The following is a 19,099-nucleotide window of genomic DNA, read 5'->3' as shown; positions in this document are numbered from 1 at the left end:
GAGCCGAAATGCTGCTCAAATTATTATTTTGACCCCCGGTTAATTCAAGGTGAGTTTAATATGTAGAAACAATTGTATGTTATGTGTTATATGTGCTATGTGCGTTTCCATGTTATCATCTCGAGTTGTTGTATCCGCTATTTTTATAGCAAGACTGTACCTCTGACTTGAAGTGTATGACATAGGCATCACTTGGGTATTGGTATGAACCGTTGACCATGAAGTGTATGACATAGGCATCACTTTGGCTTCGGTAGAATGTTATTCCTGAGTATTTTCCCGTGTTATTTTTATTTCTGCTATTTATGATAGCAAAGCTATACCTTTGACCATGTGATCAGTTTACGAACTCAGATTCACAGTGGCACTAGTATGTAGCCTCTGGCCAGGTAGAGCATGTCCCCCAGTAAGTGAATGACTCTATTCTATGGCATTGGCATATGGTTAGACAGGGCATGAAAACCTGAAATCTACATTAATGTTAATCAGAAATTGTTTGTCTTCAGTGCCATTTGGGCCGAAGCGTTATTGATGTTTATCAAGTATGGAAATTGTTATGTCTAAATGATGGTATATATTTAAATCAAATCAATGATTGTTAGGGAAAGCTTATCACATTATGTCTTTGTTGTTCCTTGCTTCTAATTGCTTCTGCCATATTGGTATATATATATGGCATAACGTTATATTGTATCTATTATTGAACTCACTAAGTGTTATCGCTTACCCCTCCCAATGTTTTAACATAATGCAGGCAATAAGCACCCAGTATAGTTGGAAGACTTAGAATAGTTTGTAATAATACTTTTGTACTTCAGTTCATGTATGTATAAAATTACAATATCCTGGGTAGTCATGTAAAATCTTAAAACATAGTCGGTTTGTATCCAATCTTTTGTAATGACTTTATCAATGTAAAAATATTGTTTTATGAATATGCATGTAGCATGTTTTGGAGTAACTATATTGTCAAGTATGAAAGTTTGGGTCTTTCAGAAATATGAAAGTATAGAAAGGGGTTCTTTCAATCATGGTATCAGAGCAGTGGTTTAAGTGAACTAAATCCCATGGATTGGTATTTAGACTTAAACTATTGGAAGTTCAATATATGAACTAAATCATTGTAAATATATGGATACAAACCATAGGAAACACTTAAGTGGGGTATTGGGTAGTGATAAACCCTAGTATTTTAAGACATTAAGTTACTTCAAAACTTTTAGAGAATTAGTATATATGAACTAGGAATTTTGAGAATTTCTAGATTTAAACATGAATTGTTAAGTGAAGATGATACAATATGTATCTGATATATTTTAGGTTGAATACCTAATGGGGTAAGCACTAGAATATTAAGAGGAGATATGCCTTATATTCTAATATGTGCTAAATGATAAGTAAATATAGCATGCTTTAGGTTTCATACCTATATTGCTATTATTTGAGAAAGTTTAAGGTCTGTTGCCGACATTGGTTTAGAAAATTTTATGTTCAGAATTTTAAGAATTTTCGTAATAGAATTTACATGAAACTTTTCGAAGTAATAACGATACTTATGATAGTTGATATCGATAAGTTTATAAATAAACGATTGCGGAAAATCGTAAAATAATAAATATGAAGTGAAATCGTAAATAGTGTATTAATACCAATAGAGTGGTATTATACATTTAAAATATGTAAGATAATATAATAACATCTTTGGAAGAAAGATGTGCGTTTAAAATACATTTAGATGAGATAAATGTTTTGGCATAACCGATGGAGTTGTTCCACCGCTGTCCAGATTAAAGCAGTGATAGTTTATAGAGTCGGAAGAACCGAGGATGGTGATAAATACTTCAACAGTATTGAATTTAATGTAGTCCAAGATTTAGAAGAATTAAATGAAGATCAAAGGAAAGGCTAATGAAGTTTTTAGACTTATTAGGCCAAGACTTTGTGATGAAGTATGTAGTTCGAGTAGTAACCCTATACAAGATGCTCAGACTTAGTATTTAATAATACTGAGTGATGATTGACTTTTATCACATCCTTATGGAAGTTCCATTGTGTGTTAAGCCGACTTTAACATACAAGATTGGGATAGTGAAATAGGTTATTTGGTTGTGAAAAGGCTGAGTGACTTACTTGTTAGAGTAAGATAGAGTATTTAGTTGAAGAAGATATACACTCATATTATTGTATGAGAAGAAATGTTGTAGTTAGAAATAACAGAGAATCAACTTGAAGCTAGTAGAGCTTGCTGAGATGCAGCTATAATGCAGACTTCTTAGGATAGATTCCTATGAAGTAGACTTAAAAGATACAACCATGAGAAGAAGACTTACTCAGATACAGGAATGACGATGTCATGAAATGATAATGAAACCAACAAAAATGCATGATGGTTTGCATGAGTTAGAAGATGATGTAAGTAGTTGGAGACTATTTGTCTTTACACTGCTAGAGGAAATTTTGGGTGTAGTATGTCTTACAGAGTAGACACTACCCGAGAAAGAATTTATATGAAGAAATGGAAGTAAAATTTCTATCGACCTATGGAAAAGTATTAGGATATATTAGATCGAGTTTATGCATGAGAAGAATCCTAGAAGGCGAGTATAGGTAATCCAATATATGTTTGATAAAAACGCGAAAACTCTAGTTGAGTCTAGGAGAAATTGTTGTATGTACTTGTTTGAACGCACTTAAGTGTGAAAATTTGCTTTGTGAAAACTTTTGAATGGTGACTTGGGAACTGCGAGACAATACTTGGGACGAGTATGAGTAGGTGTGAATAGTAGTAGAGGCCTATACTACTGGAAGCACAGGACTCACACTTGGATCAGGAAAAGTCACAAGGTTACCAAGAAGCTAGTAAATGATTCCGTTTTATTCATGTCTGTCGTTACCTTCGATTCGGTAATGACTAAGAAGATAATTATCGTTCAAATATTAATGTCATAAAGAATCGAGTCCGATTAGTATAAATCCGCGAAAGGAGTCGATTGGTTCAGAGAACCATGTCTTGTATAGTGACGAAACTTCAGTAGGAATACTGAAGAAGTAAATGGTCGAGGTAGTCGATAGAAATATAACGATCTTTATTAAAGGATTGAGCAATCATTAGCCAGAGATGTGACTGGTTATGTGGTGTTACTGGCCACAAGAAATGTTTCCGCCCTACTCTTACTAGTCAAATGACGGGGAGTCAAGTTTCCATTCAACAATCAAAGAGTACTCCAACTAAAAAGGAGGAGGTGCCAAAAGCTAAAAGATGTATATGTCCGAAAGCACGAAATAGAGATACGTGGTGCTATTCTTTCTATTCCAAAGCATCCACGTGTTGTTCAAACTCTTTTGTTTTCTTTATTCCATCAGCTTGATTTATTCGATCTAATTCTAATACAAGAGGTTGGTTCGTTATGTGTCTTGTGTGTTATAAATACAAAGGTCATTAGACTAAGACCATTCGAGATGCTGTTATAGCAAAAGTAAAGACCTTATCTTGGGTTTAGTCTATAAACCAAGAAGGAGCAGGAGCCTGCAATGAGAATTGAGTTTTAACTCAAAGATTAGGATCGAAAGCCCAATAGAGAATGATGAGCGGGTGCAGGTTTGAGCACCGCTAGTAATTAATAAGTTTGAAGAGTTTGACAATCGTTTGGCAAACTAAAAGTTAAATATCGTACATTTTAGATTACCACAGCGGAAGTAAGTTAGGACTCGAATGTTGTGACTAGTAATTTTCTCGTAAACTTTAGATCTTCTCACATCTTATTTGATTATGATGCCTCAGATTCTTTCGTGCGTTATAAATTCGCACATTCTTTTCAAATTGCTCGTTACGCAATTGTCCAATCATTTCATATAGATAACATAGGAAATATATTATTACTTGCTGATAAAGTCTATAGAGATAGTGTTATAGGAATTGAAAGTTATAATCTTCCTGCTAACCTAATTCCTATCTTTGATATTATTCTCGACATGGATTGGTTGTTAAAGAACTACGCAGATCTCTTGTGATACGAAGAGATGATATGCATCCCTATCGAAAGGGAAGATTCTATTTAGGTCTATGGTGAAAATAATAAATTTCTTTCTTAAAAACTCGTAAATTTATGTCGAAGGGATATTCTACTTATCCGGCTTATACAGTTAATACCTTGAAAGAGGAGAAGAAAACTGTGAATGATAGCCTTTGGATAATTATCGACCGGATGATTAAGAGTGCATATTTTCTCGTCATACGTATAACGGTTCTAATGAAGAAATATGCACAAGTTTACTTATACGAAATTGGGGCGAGACATGGTGTGCCACTAAAGATTATTTCCGATCGTGATACTCGCTTCACTTCTCACTTTTAGGCGAATATGAAAAGTGAATTGGGATCTCGAGTTGCTCCCAACACAGCTTATCATCCCCAGACCGATGGTTAGACGGAGAGAACAATCCAAACAGTAGAAGATATGCTTCGTGCATGTGTCTTAGAGTTTGGTAGTAAATGTGAACACCATTAAGTTGGCATAATGTAGGACAGAAAATCCTTGGTGGTCCTGAAATGATTCAAGACACCACTGCTAAGATTCAAATTATATGAGAAAGAATGAAAGTAGCCCAGGATCGACAAAAGACCTGTGTAGAAATGGAGGAGACGATCCATAAAAATCCAAGTGGGTGATACTGAAGGTAACCCCGTGGAAAGGTATTATGAAATTTGAGAAGAAAAGGAGATTGAGTCCTAGATTTGTTAGACTTTTCAAAATTAGTCAACAAGCATATCGCTTGGAAATTGCCTGAAGATTTGGCCGGTATTCATGATGTATTTCATGTAAGATATCTACGTAAATGCTTGAGCATGTATGATGAAACGGTTCCATTATCCAAGGTGAAACGGGATAATAAAATTATACTTAGGGAAAATAAGAATGAGATAAGAGCGAATATCCTCATTTGTGTAAATCGTTGTGATTTCGGGGACGAAAACCTCAAAAGGAGGAGGTATTTGTAACATACACGTTTTGAAATCGTGTTATGTAAATTAAAAAGTTAATAATATTATGAAATATTATGAGAAATTGAGTGTTAAGTTCTAACAGATAGTTTTTACTAGAAATGAAGTAAAACTATGTTTAGAATCACTCATTAAATGTTGGAAGTCTTATGAGATTCCAATTAAAAGCCAAATAGTGAAATTTAGCGAAAATATAAACTTTGAAATAAGTAAAATTTTATTAATGAAAGTTGTAGATAATCTCGTTAGAAACACGTAGGCAAAAACCTCGTCGAAATCCGAGTTATAACGAAGAAGTTATGACCAATCGAAGATCTACGATAAAACCGGCATGGTGCCGAATGACGTAAAAAGTGAGTTTTTGATAAACTACTTTTTAGCCTTAGTGATCTAAATGAAAGTCGTAGTATTCGTTAAACCGAGAAGTTCGATAAAAAGAACGCCAAAATCTGACTTCGTATGAGGAAGTTATGATTTTTACAAGTTTCAGCGTAGCAGTAGACAGCTAAAAACTCGAATTTTAGATCGAGTGATTTTTAGCCGACACAACCTAAACGAGAATCGAAGGTCTCGTCATTAGCAGTACAATGGTAAAAAGTCAGACGAAAACGGACGTCGGATGAAGAAGTTATGAATTTTTAACGGATTTACCAGTCCCGGTCTGTTAAAAATAATAATCTAAAAATAAAGTCAAAATTTTCATCCGAAGTCTAAACGAAAGTTGTAGAGCATAATTTTCTCTACGCGTGCATATAAAGAACGTCAAAAACGGAGTCCGTATGAGAAAGTTATGGATTTTACAAGATTGGGCACATTCTTCGAGAAATTTCACATGAATAGTAATTGCCACGTCACCCTCGCTCGGAGCTGGCCACGTGTCCGAAGCTGCTGCGTGGCATGCCCGAGGAGCGACGCGTGTCGCACAGGTGTCCGAAGAAAGCCACGTGATCCGCGCATGAAACCCACGTGATCCGACCCGCGTGTAGGCTTCTGATTCGACCGAAGAGGAGGCCCAATCCGAAGCGAGCAGGTGTCCGAACCGAACCTCACCCTGCTGACAGCTGGTCCGAGCCTCGCATGCGAGCCTCTTGCTTCCCAGCCTCGGATCCGAAGCTCCGGATCTCCTCCTCTATAAATACCAACCTTGCGAGACTTCCCGGCTAATTTTGGAAATTTCACACTTTTTCACCCTTTTTCAATATTTTTACTATCCCGACATCCCCCGAAGCCCCGATACTTATTCCAAAGCCTGAAACGCGCCCCAAGATTCCCGAGAAGCCCGAAAAAATTTATCTTTTCGGTTTCGAAGCTCTACCTTCGCAAGGCCCGGTTTTCAAAAAACTCCCGGTTTTCAACGACGAAAGTCATATTTAGAGCCGAAATGTTGCCCAAATTATTATTTTGACCCCCGGTTAATTCAAGGTGAGTTTAATATGTAGAAACAATTGTATGTTATGTGTTATATGTGCTATGTGCGTTTCCATGTTATCATCTCGAGTTGTTGTATCCGCTATTTTTATAGCAAGGCTGTACCTCTGACTTGAAGTGTATGACATAGGCATCACTTGGGTATTGGTATGAACCGTTGACCATGAAGTGTATGACATAGGCATCACTTTGGCTTCGGTAGAATGTTATTCCTGAGTATTTTCCCGTGTTATTTTTATTTCTGCTATTTATGATAGCAAAGCTATACCTTTGACCATGTGATCAGTTTATGAACTCAGATTCACAGTGGCACTGGTATGTAGCCTCTGGCCAGGTAGAGCATGTCCCCCAGTAAGTGAATGACTATATTCTATGGCATTGGCATATGGTTAGACAGGGCATGAAAACCTAAAATCTACATTAATGTTAATCAGAAATTGTTTGTCTTCAGTGCCATTTGGGCCGAAGCGTTATTGATGTTTATCAAGTATGGAAATTGTTATGTCTAAATGATGGTATATATTTAAATCAAATCAATGATTGTTAGGGAAAGCTTATCACATTATGTCTTTGTTGTTCCTTGCTTCTAATTGCTTCTGCCATATTGGTATATATATATGGCATAACGTTATATTGTATCTATTATTGAACTCACTAAGTGTTATCGCTTACCCCTCCCAATGTTTTAACATAATGCAGGCAATAAGCACCCAGTATAGTTGGAAGACTTAGAATAGTTTGTAATAATACTTTTGTACTTCAGTTCATGTATGTATAAAATTACAATATCCTGGGTAGTCATGTAAAATCTTAAAACATAGTCGGTTTGTATCCAATCTTTTGTAATGACTTTATCAATGTAAACATATTGTTTTATGAATATGCATGTAGCATGTTTTGGAGTAACTATATTGTCAAGTATGAAAGTTTGGGTCTTTCAGAAATATGAAAGTATAGAAAGGGGTTCTTTCACTGTGACCATGGTACTATTGTACCACTGTGACCAGTCATCTAACAGGGTATAGATGACAACCACGAACTATTCTAGACAGTTGAATGGAACATTGGCAGACTTGAAATCTGTAGGTGTTAATGAACTGTGTGTTCATTCGTGTACTCTATTCCCCCATGGTTTCCTTATTGACAAGTATTTCTAAGCAATCCCTGAAGCAGTATTGCATACTCATTGCTTACAATGATCCTTTAGGATAGGTCTCTTGACATCATCAATTTAGGATCAGGGAGTGAGAATAACGATCATGAGTAATCGGTTTAATTGTTTGGTGTGAAATATATATTTAAAAGAATTTAGTTATATTATTGTGGGTTGAAAACCCTATGTACTCACCAGGATCCTCAGCCTGACTCACTCAGTTTCTTTGTATCACAGGTAGCGATACGAAGACACAAAGATAATGATTTTAAAACTCTTGAGAGATTTGAGGAGTTTTAGGCCATTAGTGTAATAAACTGTTGTAAGGCTTGTAATGACTAGCTTATGTTTATGTTACTGTATCAATGTTGACATCCAAAGTTTTCAATATTAATGTGTGTTTCTTCAAAAAATGTTTCATATATATTATGGGACTAATTTTACACTAATAAAAGAATATTTTGTTTTAAATAAGCATAAAGAAAAGGTCTTTTCGGGCCGTAAAATTAGGGATATCACACCATCATCCCCTAATTTAGATGGGTTTGTACACTTGTTCTATTATCCACAAGTTCTATTTATGTTTATATATAATCATGTCACAAACATATGTTTCCAAATGTATATGATACACACTATATTATCTCATATAAAATTCATTTTTATTCTATAACACAAATGTAACTATTTCAAGTATTTCGTTACCACTTCCATATAAATGCACTTAGATTTGATCATCTATTACTTTCCATGTTCCAATCATAGATTTGTAACATGTGCCAGTTTAAAATAATTATATGTACTCACTTTAGTAGTGAGGTTCGCTTACTACAATATTGTATCAAGTTGGTGGCTCTTATTGGCTCTTTCCTAACACATATGCGTAAGGCTTTGGTATTAAATTTCATGTATGGGTTAAAACCCTACCTTCCATATCTATCATCGTTTATATAAATTTTAGTGTCATTTATATCTAGGTACTAGGTTATAACTCGTGGAAACCACGGTTGGTATATTTAAAATTTCTATATAAATAAAAAAAATAATAAATGTAAAAAAAACCAAGATATTGTCGATTATAAGTAATTATAAGTTAATTTGTTAAGCAAAATAAACATAATAATATTATTAGGATAAGATTTTGTAATTTCAAAAGTTGAATTGAATTTGATTTGTTACCAAAAAAGGAAATAATAAAAATCATAGAAAAATGTCACGTGTCAAAGAGACATTCTAAAAAACTGACACGTGTCATTTTTAGGTTTCATTTATTAGAAGAGGTAGAGTATTTTCAACGTTCCTTGGGACATGAAATCATATTGCCAATAACAACGTTGGATTTGACGTTTCCATTAAATCGCGTCATGATAAAATATAGGTTATATATCAAGTCCTCGCAACATACAATCCCCCAATGAAATAGGATCGATGAGGACTCCATTTTCGCTGAGGAGTGTGAGGACAAATATGAGCCTTTCATCTACAAAAATGAGTGGTCATGCTTTTTTCAGATTTTTGAATATTTTTAATTGTGGACACAGTGGCATTTTTTTGAATAACCCCAACTTTGTGTGGTTTTCCACTTAAGGGAAATAGTTTCAAAGGCATATTGGTCAAAGTTTTTTTTCTAATTATATGGATGAACATTGAAGTTGATGTTTCCCCATTTTTGTCTAAGTTCATGGAGAATTATCATGGTAAATAATGAATCCTTCATGTAAACCTTTGTGTGATCTTGTAATCGTTTCTAATTCCTCATGTTCAAGCTTCTTTTTGGTTTAATTTCAATTTATGGCAACAGGTAAACTTTTGTTTCTAATTTCTACTATTTTTAACTTCGGTTTGGTTCGATCTGGGCTATTTGTTGATGTTTATTGTTCGGTTTTTCTTTGATTTGTTGTTGTTAGGTAACTTTACAAGTTATAATGAGTATAATCTGTAATCATATGCAATTTGTTATGATAAACCCTAAATATCGTTACGATTTGTGATTTTTGAAGCTCTAATTCCATCTTCTTGTCGAGTTAAGCTTCAATATATATGAGATTGAATACTAAGATCAATTCTTTTTAGTTTTTTAGTTTTGAAAAGACTTCTGGATGAAGTATTTAGATAAAGGAATCAAAGTGAAACTTAATACAATAATTCTTACAAGGTGTTCGACCTAATGTCTCAAAGAAAAAACATCTTGAAAATTTTGAATTCATAAATATTTTGTGGTTGTTTTCATTTGTTTATATATGTAATAGGCATTTATGTACTTCCCTGTGACAATGATCATTGGTTTTTCCTTAAATTAACTTGTTAGATAAAATGATAGATATATTCAAAAGGTAAAATACCAATAATAGTACTTTCAAAATAAAAATAGAGTTTGTAACAGAACATTATGTAGGATCCATTTTATGATTTTGGGTTTAATGAGTGATTTCTTTATGTGTATATGTTTGCATTTTTTTCTTCTTTGTGTTTGCTAGCTTTTCGGGGCTAAAATATTAATTATGACATATAGTTTTAGTTGGTAGAATTACATTCAACTAGTGTTATAATGCAATCTTTGGGGTCTCTGGTTCTTGTTGTTTCCCATACTATTTAACTTAGTATGTGCTTGTGGTTTTTATTTTGTTTTTTTTTATCTTGGGTGTTAGATTGATGTGTTTGTAGGATGTTCTATAGCTTCTCACTAATCTCAGATTCTATGGCGCTTTAAGGAGTATTGAAATGTTCATAATTTTAATTCAAATATGATGTTGTGTTCATTCGAAAGTATACTGGTCATCGATGTTCAAATGTTCAAATATCAGCATTCATCATATTGTTTCTTGAGATCATCATGTTGATGTTTAACTTTCAAAATCCTTGAATCCCATAATGGTAGTTGTTTCTCGTTGTCATGGTTGTTGTTCTGATGGTCAAAAGCTACATCTTGTGACGAGGCATATTTTTCAGGTCCTAGTGGTTAGTTGTTTTTGTAGTTGGCATGTAGGGTTTGACTTTTCATTTTATAAAACTATTGTTGTTCTAAAAAAACCCTTAAAGAATCATTCAACTATACCAGGATAGATGCTTGTGCTTTTCGTTATCTAAAATCCCTTTGCTAATAATTTTAGGCCACTGCAATAAATGGTAGAAATCTCAAAATAGTAAAATATATTCAATTATATGATGAAAAACTTAAAAATAATCCAAATTTTTATGAATTATGATCCATAACTTAGAATGATATAAGACTTATTATTTTTTGTGTTTTCTAGGATTTCAAGTGGAAAATAGATCTTTTGTTTAAAAAATAACGATGTGTGTTATTTCAGATGAGGCACATGGAGTGGAGCATATAACGTTGATGTTGATATAGAACGCGAGTCTGATTGTCAAGACGTATAATTAACTAAGATAAGGAAGAAAGATGTTTCTAAGATGATGTTATCTAATTTTAATTTCTGCAAATCTACATTTGTGAAAACTTTGAAGGATTATGATAATTTGACAAGCTACAAACCGAAAATGATTTATGGTGAAGCACATTTGCATGAAGTTCTAGTTAAGGTACAAAGAAATAGACTTATGTGATTTTTGTTCTATTATGAACTTGGTTAATAAACATTTTTTATTTCAATATCTTCATTACTTTTTGTTGTTAATTTCCTTTTTTTTATTGTTTGCATGTTAAGTGGTTAAGAAAAAATTATACTTGGATACACTTATCTAGTTTTTGTGAACTTGGCTAAGGTATATTTTTTTATTTTTAGTAATGTATTTTTCTAATATGAAACATAGTAGTTGTACAAAATATACTTTATAATTAATGTCATATTTTTATGTTATGGATCACATATTTTGGATCTTGTTCTTATGGATCGTCTGAATTGTTGATCATGTTAACTAGGTTGAAAAATTGGTCATTAATAACATACCGGTCCATTTTAAGAAAATAGTCATGATCTAAAAGTTCATTGGTTCCTATTATCTTTCTGGGATCAAAAAAATCTTTATGGATCACTTATCTTGATCATGGTTTTGTGAATCATGTCATGATCCAAAACATTATTTGTAGGATATGATCTAAATATGATATGATCGATAACTTAAAAAGATGACATGAATCATACTTGCTTGATCCAAAACATATTTTTATGGGGGATTGTCCTTTCAAATGTTTCAAACTATAAAATTAAGATGATCCATAAGAAAAATATTCAGACATTTTTGATCTAATGTTACAAAAAATATGATAAAAATAAATAATTATTGTGATTCAACATGATATGATACAAAGTTGTTGTGATTCAAAACATTACAATGCTATAGTTTTAAATCTTCAAATATGTGATGATCTAAAACTCGATAATGATCCAATTCAAATAGCTTATGCTCTAAAAAATATCATCCAATAGTTCTATAATCGCAACGTTTTATGATCCGATGCTACAAATGATGTGATAAATAAATAAATTATTTTATCTAATCCCAAACAATATAATAAATCAATTATCTGACTCAAAATTATTATGATTCAAAAATATTATGATCCAAAACTACAATGTTGCAATTCCAACAATAATATGCTTCAAACATGTGATAAACTAAGAAACTTTGGGTCAAAAAAACATTATGGATCACTTATCTTGATCATGATTTTCTGAATCACGTCATGATCCAAAAAATTAATTTTAAGATATCATGTAAATGTGATATGATCCATGACTTAAAATGATGACATGAATCATACTTGTTTGATCCAAAACATTTTTTATAGGGATTGTCCTTTCAAATGTTCAAAACTATGACATTTAAATTATCCATAAGAATAATATTCAAACATTTGTAATCCAATTTTACAAATAAAATAAATCATTATTATGATCCAACCTTCTATGATACAAAATTTTTATGATCCAAAACATTACAATGCTTCGGTTTTAAATCTACAAATATATGATGATCTTAAACTCTATAATGATCCAATTTGAACAGTTTATGCTCCAAGAAAATTATCGTCCAAACATTTTATGATCCAATTCTACAAATGAGGTGATAAAAAAATAAATGATTTTATCTAATCTCAAACAATATAACAAATCAATTATGTGGTTCAAATATTTTATGATTCCTAGATATTATGCTCTAAAATTATACAATGTTGTAGTTCCAACAACAAAACGATTCAAACATGTGATAAGCTAAGAAACTTTTAACCATAAACATACCTAACCTAAGCTTGAAAAAAAAGTTGTCTTAAAACTCTGAGAAACCTTGCACTTATAATGTTATTTGATGAATATTATGCATCTTAAAAACCTTGTCAATGTTGGTGTCCCCACCAGTAATAGCATCCGACTTTAATCCATAATGACGATAAGAAGAGCAGCCTTGGAGCCAAAATTGCTATGAATTTTGGACATTTCATCACAATTAACCTGCCAAAAATAATATAAATTCATTTTTAATCCCTCATAGTATACAGTAGAAAACCAATATTAGGAACCGAGTTTATAGTAGATATTGAGATACTAAAGTCACCAATGATGGCAGATGCCAACAAGACGAACCCATGAAAAATCATATTCACTCGATCATGATTTATTACATTTGATCTTGAAAGAACCAACCATAGAACTAAAAGGAGGACACCACAAACAAAGATATACATACATCTAGAAGCCACCAAACATAAATTTTAGAACATAAGAGCATGACTACAGAGCATGTTCAATCATCAATCCATCAATAAGATCACAAATAACACTGTGAAACTTGTATATTTGCACGCCACTGAAAAAAACACACCCAAAAGAAACCCACTAAACACCAAATTGAATTGGGAAATATGAACACAACTATAAAAATTTTGAACCCTCTTATAGGACTTTATAAAAAAAATCTCAAAATAATGGGACTTTTCTGCATAAAACTCATTCTTAAAATGTCATAGATGATGATTTTTTTTAATCATGACAATGTTGAAGCAATGAATGATTGTGCTCAATAAATTATCAATTACAACACTAGCTTTCTTATTTTTGATGTATCATTGATTTTTTATGTATAAGAGATGATCACCTATGAATCATCTTCCATTGTTGAAAACTCACAACTGTTTTATGCAATTATTCAAGGAATAAAAGAAAGCCCTTGTTGAATTGTTAGTTCAAGCTCACATAGGAGTTTTGTGACATATACGGTGATTAGAATTTGGATAAGAAAGCCTTGAACAAGTAAAGTGGATGTTGACAAACATTCATTCTTGAGTTTATTTTGAATTGAATTTCGGTTTGTTTTTATTTGGATTTTGGTATGTATGCAAGTTATTACATTTTGTACGTTTATAACCATTTTAGCAATTTTCTTCGGATATTTATCAAACGATACATTTATCCGACACAAAAATAGAACAGAAATGTAATTTGGTCATTTTTAACAATCAGCACAACCATTCAGAGACATAATCAAAAACATGGTTTCAGTCAGAACTTTTGATTTGGTTAGACATATGACTCAATCAGATCTAACTCAATCAACAATTATTATGTTGTCCTTAAACTTGAGTATGATCCTCAACTCATATAAATTGATACTTTGAACCGAACTTACGATTTTAAATAAAGCACGAAAAAAAATCATATCCACATAACATGTAAACCTAAATACCAACATTATGACAATTTTAAATTTAGATTGAACTTATGATTTTGAGTAAAGCATATATATCAAATTTGTAATTTACTCTTTATTTTTATTTTAGAAGGGTCTTCTTAGGCCCTCTAGAGTACCGACAACGAGCCATCGTTGTTGTGCAGGTGGCACCTACCCCGATGTTATGTGGTGAGGATGATCAACGACAACGGTCAACAACCTTCTTCTCTCTTAGTTTTTTTCTTTTCTTTCTTATTTTTTTCTCTTCTTCAACGTGGACGTGGAGGATACTAAGGTGGTTTGTGGTGGCCGGCCTAAAAGCTCTCTATGACAATTGACATGGAGACAGGAGAGAGGCCTTAGACCATTCCCATTCGCAACCAAATGCTTGGTTGGTTGCCATATTTGAATTAAAAAAAAAAGATCCTTTAAAACCCACGACTAGGTTGCTCCACCAACACTTCAGTTGCCATTTTCATTTCCTTTTCTTTATTTATTTGCTATAACTCTTTTGCACTTTCAATATTAGTATTTTGTAATTAATTTTATTTTATTTTTATTAAAAAAAATAAACAAAACACATTAAAATAAGTAAAATAATTTTGTCTATAAATAAAGACGAATATTGATATATTTTAAGAATTATTTATTTAATTTTTTTTATATTATCTATATAATCTTAAAAATAAAATAGTAGAAAAAAATGGGTTGTAAATTGAAAAAGGTATAATATTTAGATTGTATAATATAATAAAAATTAATTATAAATAGTATAAAAGTTTGGTTTGGATTGGGTTGCTAATGGGTGTGAAAAATTGGTTTAGTTAGATTGTATAGATGGAAGAAAGAGAAATTATTCTTTAAGTTGGTTTAGTTAGATTGTATAGATGGAAGAAAGAGAAATTATTCTTTAAGTTGGTTTAGTTAGATTGTATAGATGGAAGACAGAGAAATTATTTTTTTAATTGATAGGTGGGTTGGTTTTGGTTAGTCTTAAACCTCGTTGTTCTGTCAAGATTTTAGGGTTTTTGACTTTCAAATTTAAGTTTGGTTATCGGATTTGGATCAACTCAAGAAGGCTATTATGCACTATGCTGACGTTTCAAGTCTGAACCATACAAAATCAACCTTCTATCCCTGTGCTACACCTTACTCTCTAGTCAGAATGTCTTTCTCCTCATCTTTCCGTCTGTTCTTCGCCAAATTCCCAACTTCTTCCCCAATTTTCAAATCCCTAATTCCTCCTACTTTCCTACTTTCACCACCGAAGAATCTTGTACCTATCAAAACGATAACAATCCAATCGATACCCACAAGACTATCTCCCGCGAATTCGACTTCACCGTCTTCATCGGACCAGAACACCCTCCAACCCATAGAAGAACTCCCCAAAAAGCTGCAAGAAATCGTCAATCTCTTCCAATCCGTACAGGATCCAAGAGCCAAATACGAGCAGTTATTATTCTATGGCAAAAAGCTTCAGCCCCTTGAAGACCAATTCAAGACTAACGAAAACAAGGTCATAGGTTGCGTTTCTCAGGTCTGGTTACGAGCCTATTTCGATTCCAGCAATAAAAATGTGATCTTTGAAGCTGATTCCGATTCCGTACTCACTAAGGGTTTAGCAGCTTTACTGGTTCAAGGTCTGTCTGGTCACCCAGTTCAAGAAATTTTAAGGGTTTCCCCCGATTTCATTGTTCATTTGGGTTTGCAACAGAGTTTGACACCTTCTAGAAACAATGGGTTTTTGAATATGTTGAAATTAATGCAAAAAAAGGCCTTGACTTTATATGTAGAAGCTGAGAAAGGGATTGAATCATCAACCCAGATTCAAACCCCCATCAAAGAACTGGAATCTGATTCAAAAATTGAGAAGCCTGTTGAGAATTCGAATATTGATGAATCAAAATCCGATGGTGATTCAAAAAGTGAGAACCCTAATGGTGTTTTGGGAAGTAGAGGACAGAGGATATCAGAGATTTTAAAGAGGGAGCTTAAACCGATCGAATTGGAGGTCAAAGATGTATCATATCAGCATGCTGGACATGCAGGTGTGAGGGGTAGTAATGGGGAGACACATTTTAATTTGAAAGTGGTTTCAAAGGAGTTCGAAGGGAAGAGTATGGTTAAGAGGCATCGACTTATATATTCTTTATTGGAAGAAGAGTTACAGAGTGGATTACATGCTTTATCGATCGAAGCCAAGACACCTAATTAAGATGGTATTGGTGAAGTGCATTCTTGAAATGAGGTTATACTTTTTGTTTTCCCTTTGAATTGATGTTCTTGCTATGAAACTCACACACCTTTTTGCACTAGATGTTTGAAATACATAATAACAATGTTCATTGCTGTAAGTGGGATCAAGAATTGCATTATGTTCGGTTTTGTAGTTTTGGATGTGAATAAATGTAGATATAATAATGAATCTTATCTAGAGGGTAGAGGGTGTTTGTTTTATCTTTTTAACCAACTTTTGGCCCCTATCTTTTCCAAAAAGTTAAAAATGAGGTAAAAGATGTTTGGTAATGGGAAAAGATCTTTTAAAACCAACTTTTGAGAAAGAAGGAAAAGAAGCATTTTGAAAGAAGGAAAAGAAGCATTTTGAAAAGTCAGGTATTCGTGTCTTTTTGTAACTTTTCAACACCTTACACTTACACCCGGTTCCCGAGTTGAACTTAACGAGAGAAAGGAAAGGAAATGGTGGAAATGAAAAGAAAATAAAAGAAATTGGTGTTACCCAGTTTCATTAAAGGAGGGAAGTGGAAGGAAGTAGAGAGAAATGGGAGGATCACTTTCCCTCCTAACTTTCCTTCCGATTTGGGAGGATTTGGAAAAAAAGAACAAAATGATTCATTTTCCTTCCACTTCTCTCCAACTCGGGAACACAAAAAAAAAAATTTGTTTTCCTTTCCTTTCTCTTCTTTTCTCTTCTCTCGTGACTTTCTTTTCTCTTCTCTTCTTTTCTTCTTTTCTTTTGTTAAACTCGGGAACGAGGCGTTAAGTTACTCAAAAGCTAATCCAAACACATTATTAAAAACATCTTTTGTAAAAAGTCCTTTTGCAAAAAGGACTTTTGAAGGCAAAAAGATATCCCAAACACCCCCCTTAAACCTATCAAATATGAAGAAAACTGAAAAATGATACAGTTCAACATGACATCTCATATGTCAATTATACGAGTTTAACTTTGGGAAAATGTTTCTAAATAGTAACAAGTTTGACAATTTTAAGGTTTAACTACTCAAATTTTTGTTTTTGTTCTATTTATGAGAAATCAAATTATTGTAACATGCTATGAAGGCTTATGATGATGACATGACAGTGGATGGCAACATATTTGAAATAAATAAAAATTAGCTTCAGTTTTGTTCTATCCAGAGTGTGTACTGTGAGTAGGACAACCATGCCTCATCGATTGTTGATAGTTCATGCGAGTAAACATGTTATAAAACTCGTGTTTAATTGCATTGGAATTATCACTGATTTCATATTGTCCTTGTTATTATCCAAGGCATCATTCACAAAAAAGAAAAAAGAATAAATATAATCCTTATTTTACAAATACATTTAGAGTTTATTCTAACAAAAATTGCAATTGAACTAGGACAAAAGTTGCCTTTGTGCCATAACTCAGGTTGGATTGACATCTTGATAGAAAACACATCTCCATCGATTTGTCGGCTAAGAACATGTCAAGGACATATATGGCTTGACTTTGAGACCCACCTTCTTGTCAACATCAATGATCTTCCCAACTTTCTTTGTAAAATGAACCCCATAATCAGCAGCATCACAAAGTTGGTTGATTGAGATCGGGTTATGCTTAAGGCCATTTACATACGATACTCGGGAGAACTTCACTGAGAGAGATCCATAACCTTCAGTCTTGCCTTTGTTATAGTCACCAAATGTTACTACTAGCCCATGTCATGTGTTGGGGCAGCTACTGTCTAAATACCATATATTCTATTGTCTTTGTGACACAATCAAAAAGAAGATTAAATACCTTTAGGAACCCAATTAGGAACGGGTTTGATTGAGACGGAAGGAGAATGTGAGAAAACATAATAACTTGCATTAGGTAAATAATTTAGAGAGTTTTCTTTCTGTCCATTTTTTTTATTAATTACTTTGACATTTTCAAGAGTCTATATCCTTGTTCATGTAGACAGTTAGCGTCTTAGCGGTCGGCCTGATGCAATCTTTCACCGCATTTATAAAACTTCTTTTGACGATTCAAGCTTATCAACGGTTGTTTGATATTGATCACCAATAATTTTATTCATTTGAACAGGGATTTTATCATTTATCAGCTTAGCAACTTTTATGTGAGAAAAAGTCCAGTTTTTTATGATTTTATTGATACTGTTTGAATCTTTAACCGCTTTATCCCTTTCATCTATGAGAATTTGATTTAGCAGTTTTTGATTTTGAAAATTAATGGTCATAGATGAAAGCTCGGCTACTTTGTCATTTAATTTTTTCTTCATGGGATTTCTTTATATCAAGGCACAAATAATCAAAATTGTTCCTTCCATTATAAAAGTAGTTAACAAATTTACAAACTTGATACATAGATGAAGTATCTCAGTTAGAGGATGAGTTGTCTTTAGCATCCTTATCAGATTAGCTTTGAAAGTGCTTGAGATGCTGCCACTAGATTTTTCATCTTTCTCCATCAAACATATATCATTCGTCTCTCACTTTCTCATCATTAGATGAGTCCTCTTCAAACTCCCACTTTTTGTCTTCAGCTAGTAAACACCTTGGAACCCAAGTTTTGTCTCTTTAAAGAAGCAACAAGCATTTTGTTCTTCATCTCGTAAGATTCTTCTTTCTGGTCAGCCTTCCTGTTCTTGCAAACTCTAGCATAATGTCCA

At 33.0% G+C, this 19,099-nt stretch overlaps 1 protein-coding gene across 1 annotated transcript; it reads left to right on the top strand.

Annotated features, from left to right (window-relative positions):
* Window positions 1–15,294: 15,294 nt before the first annotated feature.
* On the top strand, window positions 15,295–16,649 carry LOC145125527 (sufE-like protein 1, chloroplastic/mitochondrial). Its single transcript, XM_079060974.1, has one exon. It carries the CDS (start codon window positions 15,301–15,303, stop codon window positions 16,432–16,434), a length of 1,134 nt encoding a protein of 377 aa, XP_078917100.1. The 5' UTR covers window positions 15,295–15,300; the 3' UTR covers window positions 16,435–16,649.
* The last annotated feature ends 2,450 nt before the right edge of the window (window positions 16,650–19,099 follow it).

Source organism: Lactuca virosa, chromosome 7, assembly GCF_052849685.1.
Source record: "Lactuca virosa cultivar CGN04683 chromosome 7, Lactuca_virosa_CGN04683_v6, whole genome shotgun sequence".
Classification (NCBI taxonomy): Eukaryota; Viridiplantae; Streptophyta; class Magnoliopsida; order Asterales; family Asteraceae; genus Lactuca; species Lactuca virosa.
The sequence above is the reverse complement of the archived record's forward strand: the minus strand, read 5'-3'. Positions and strand labels throughout refer to the sequence as shown.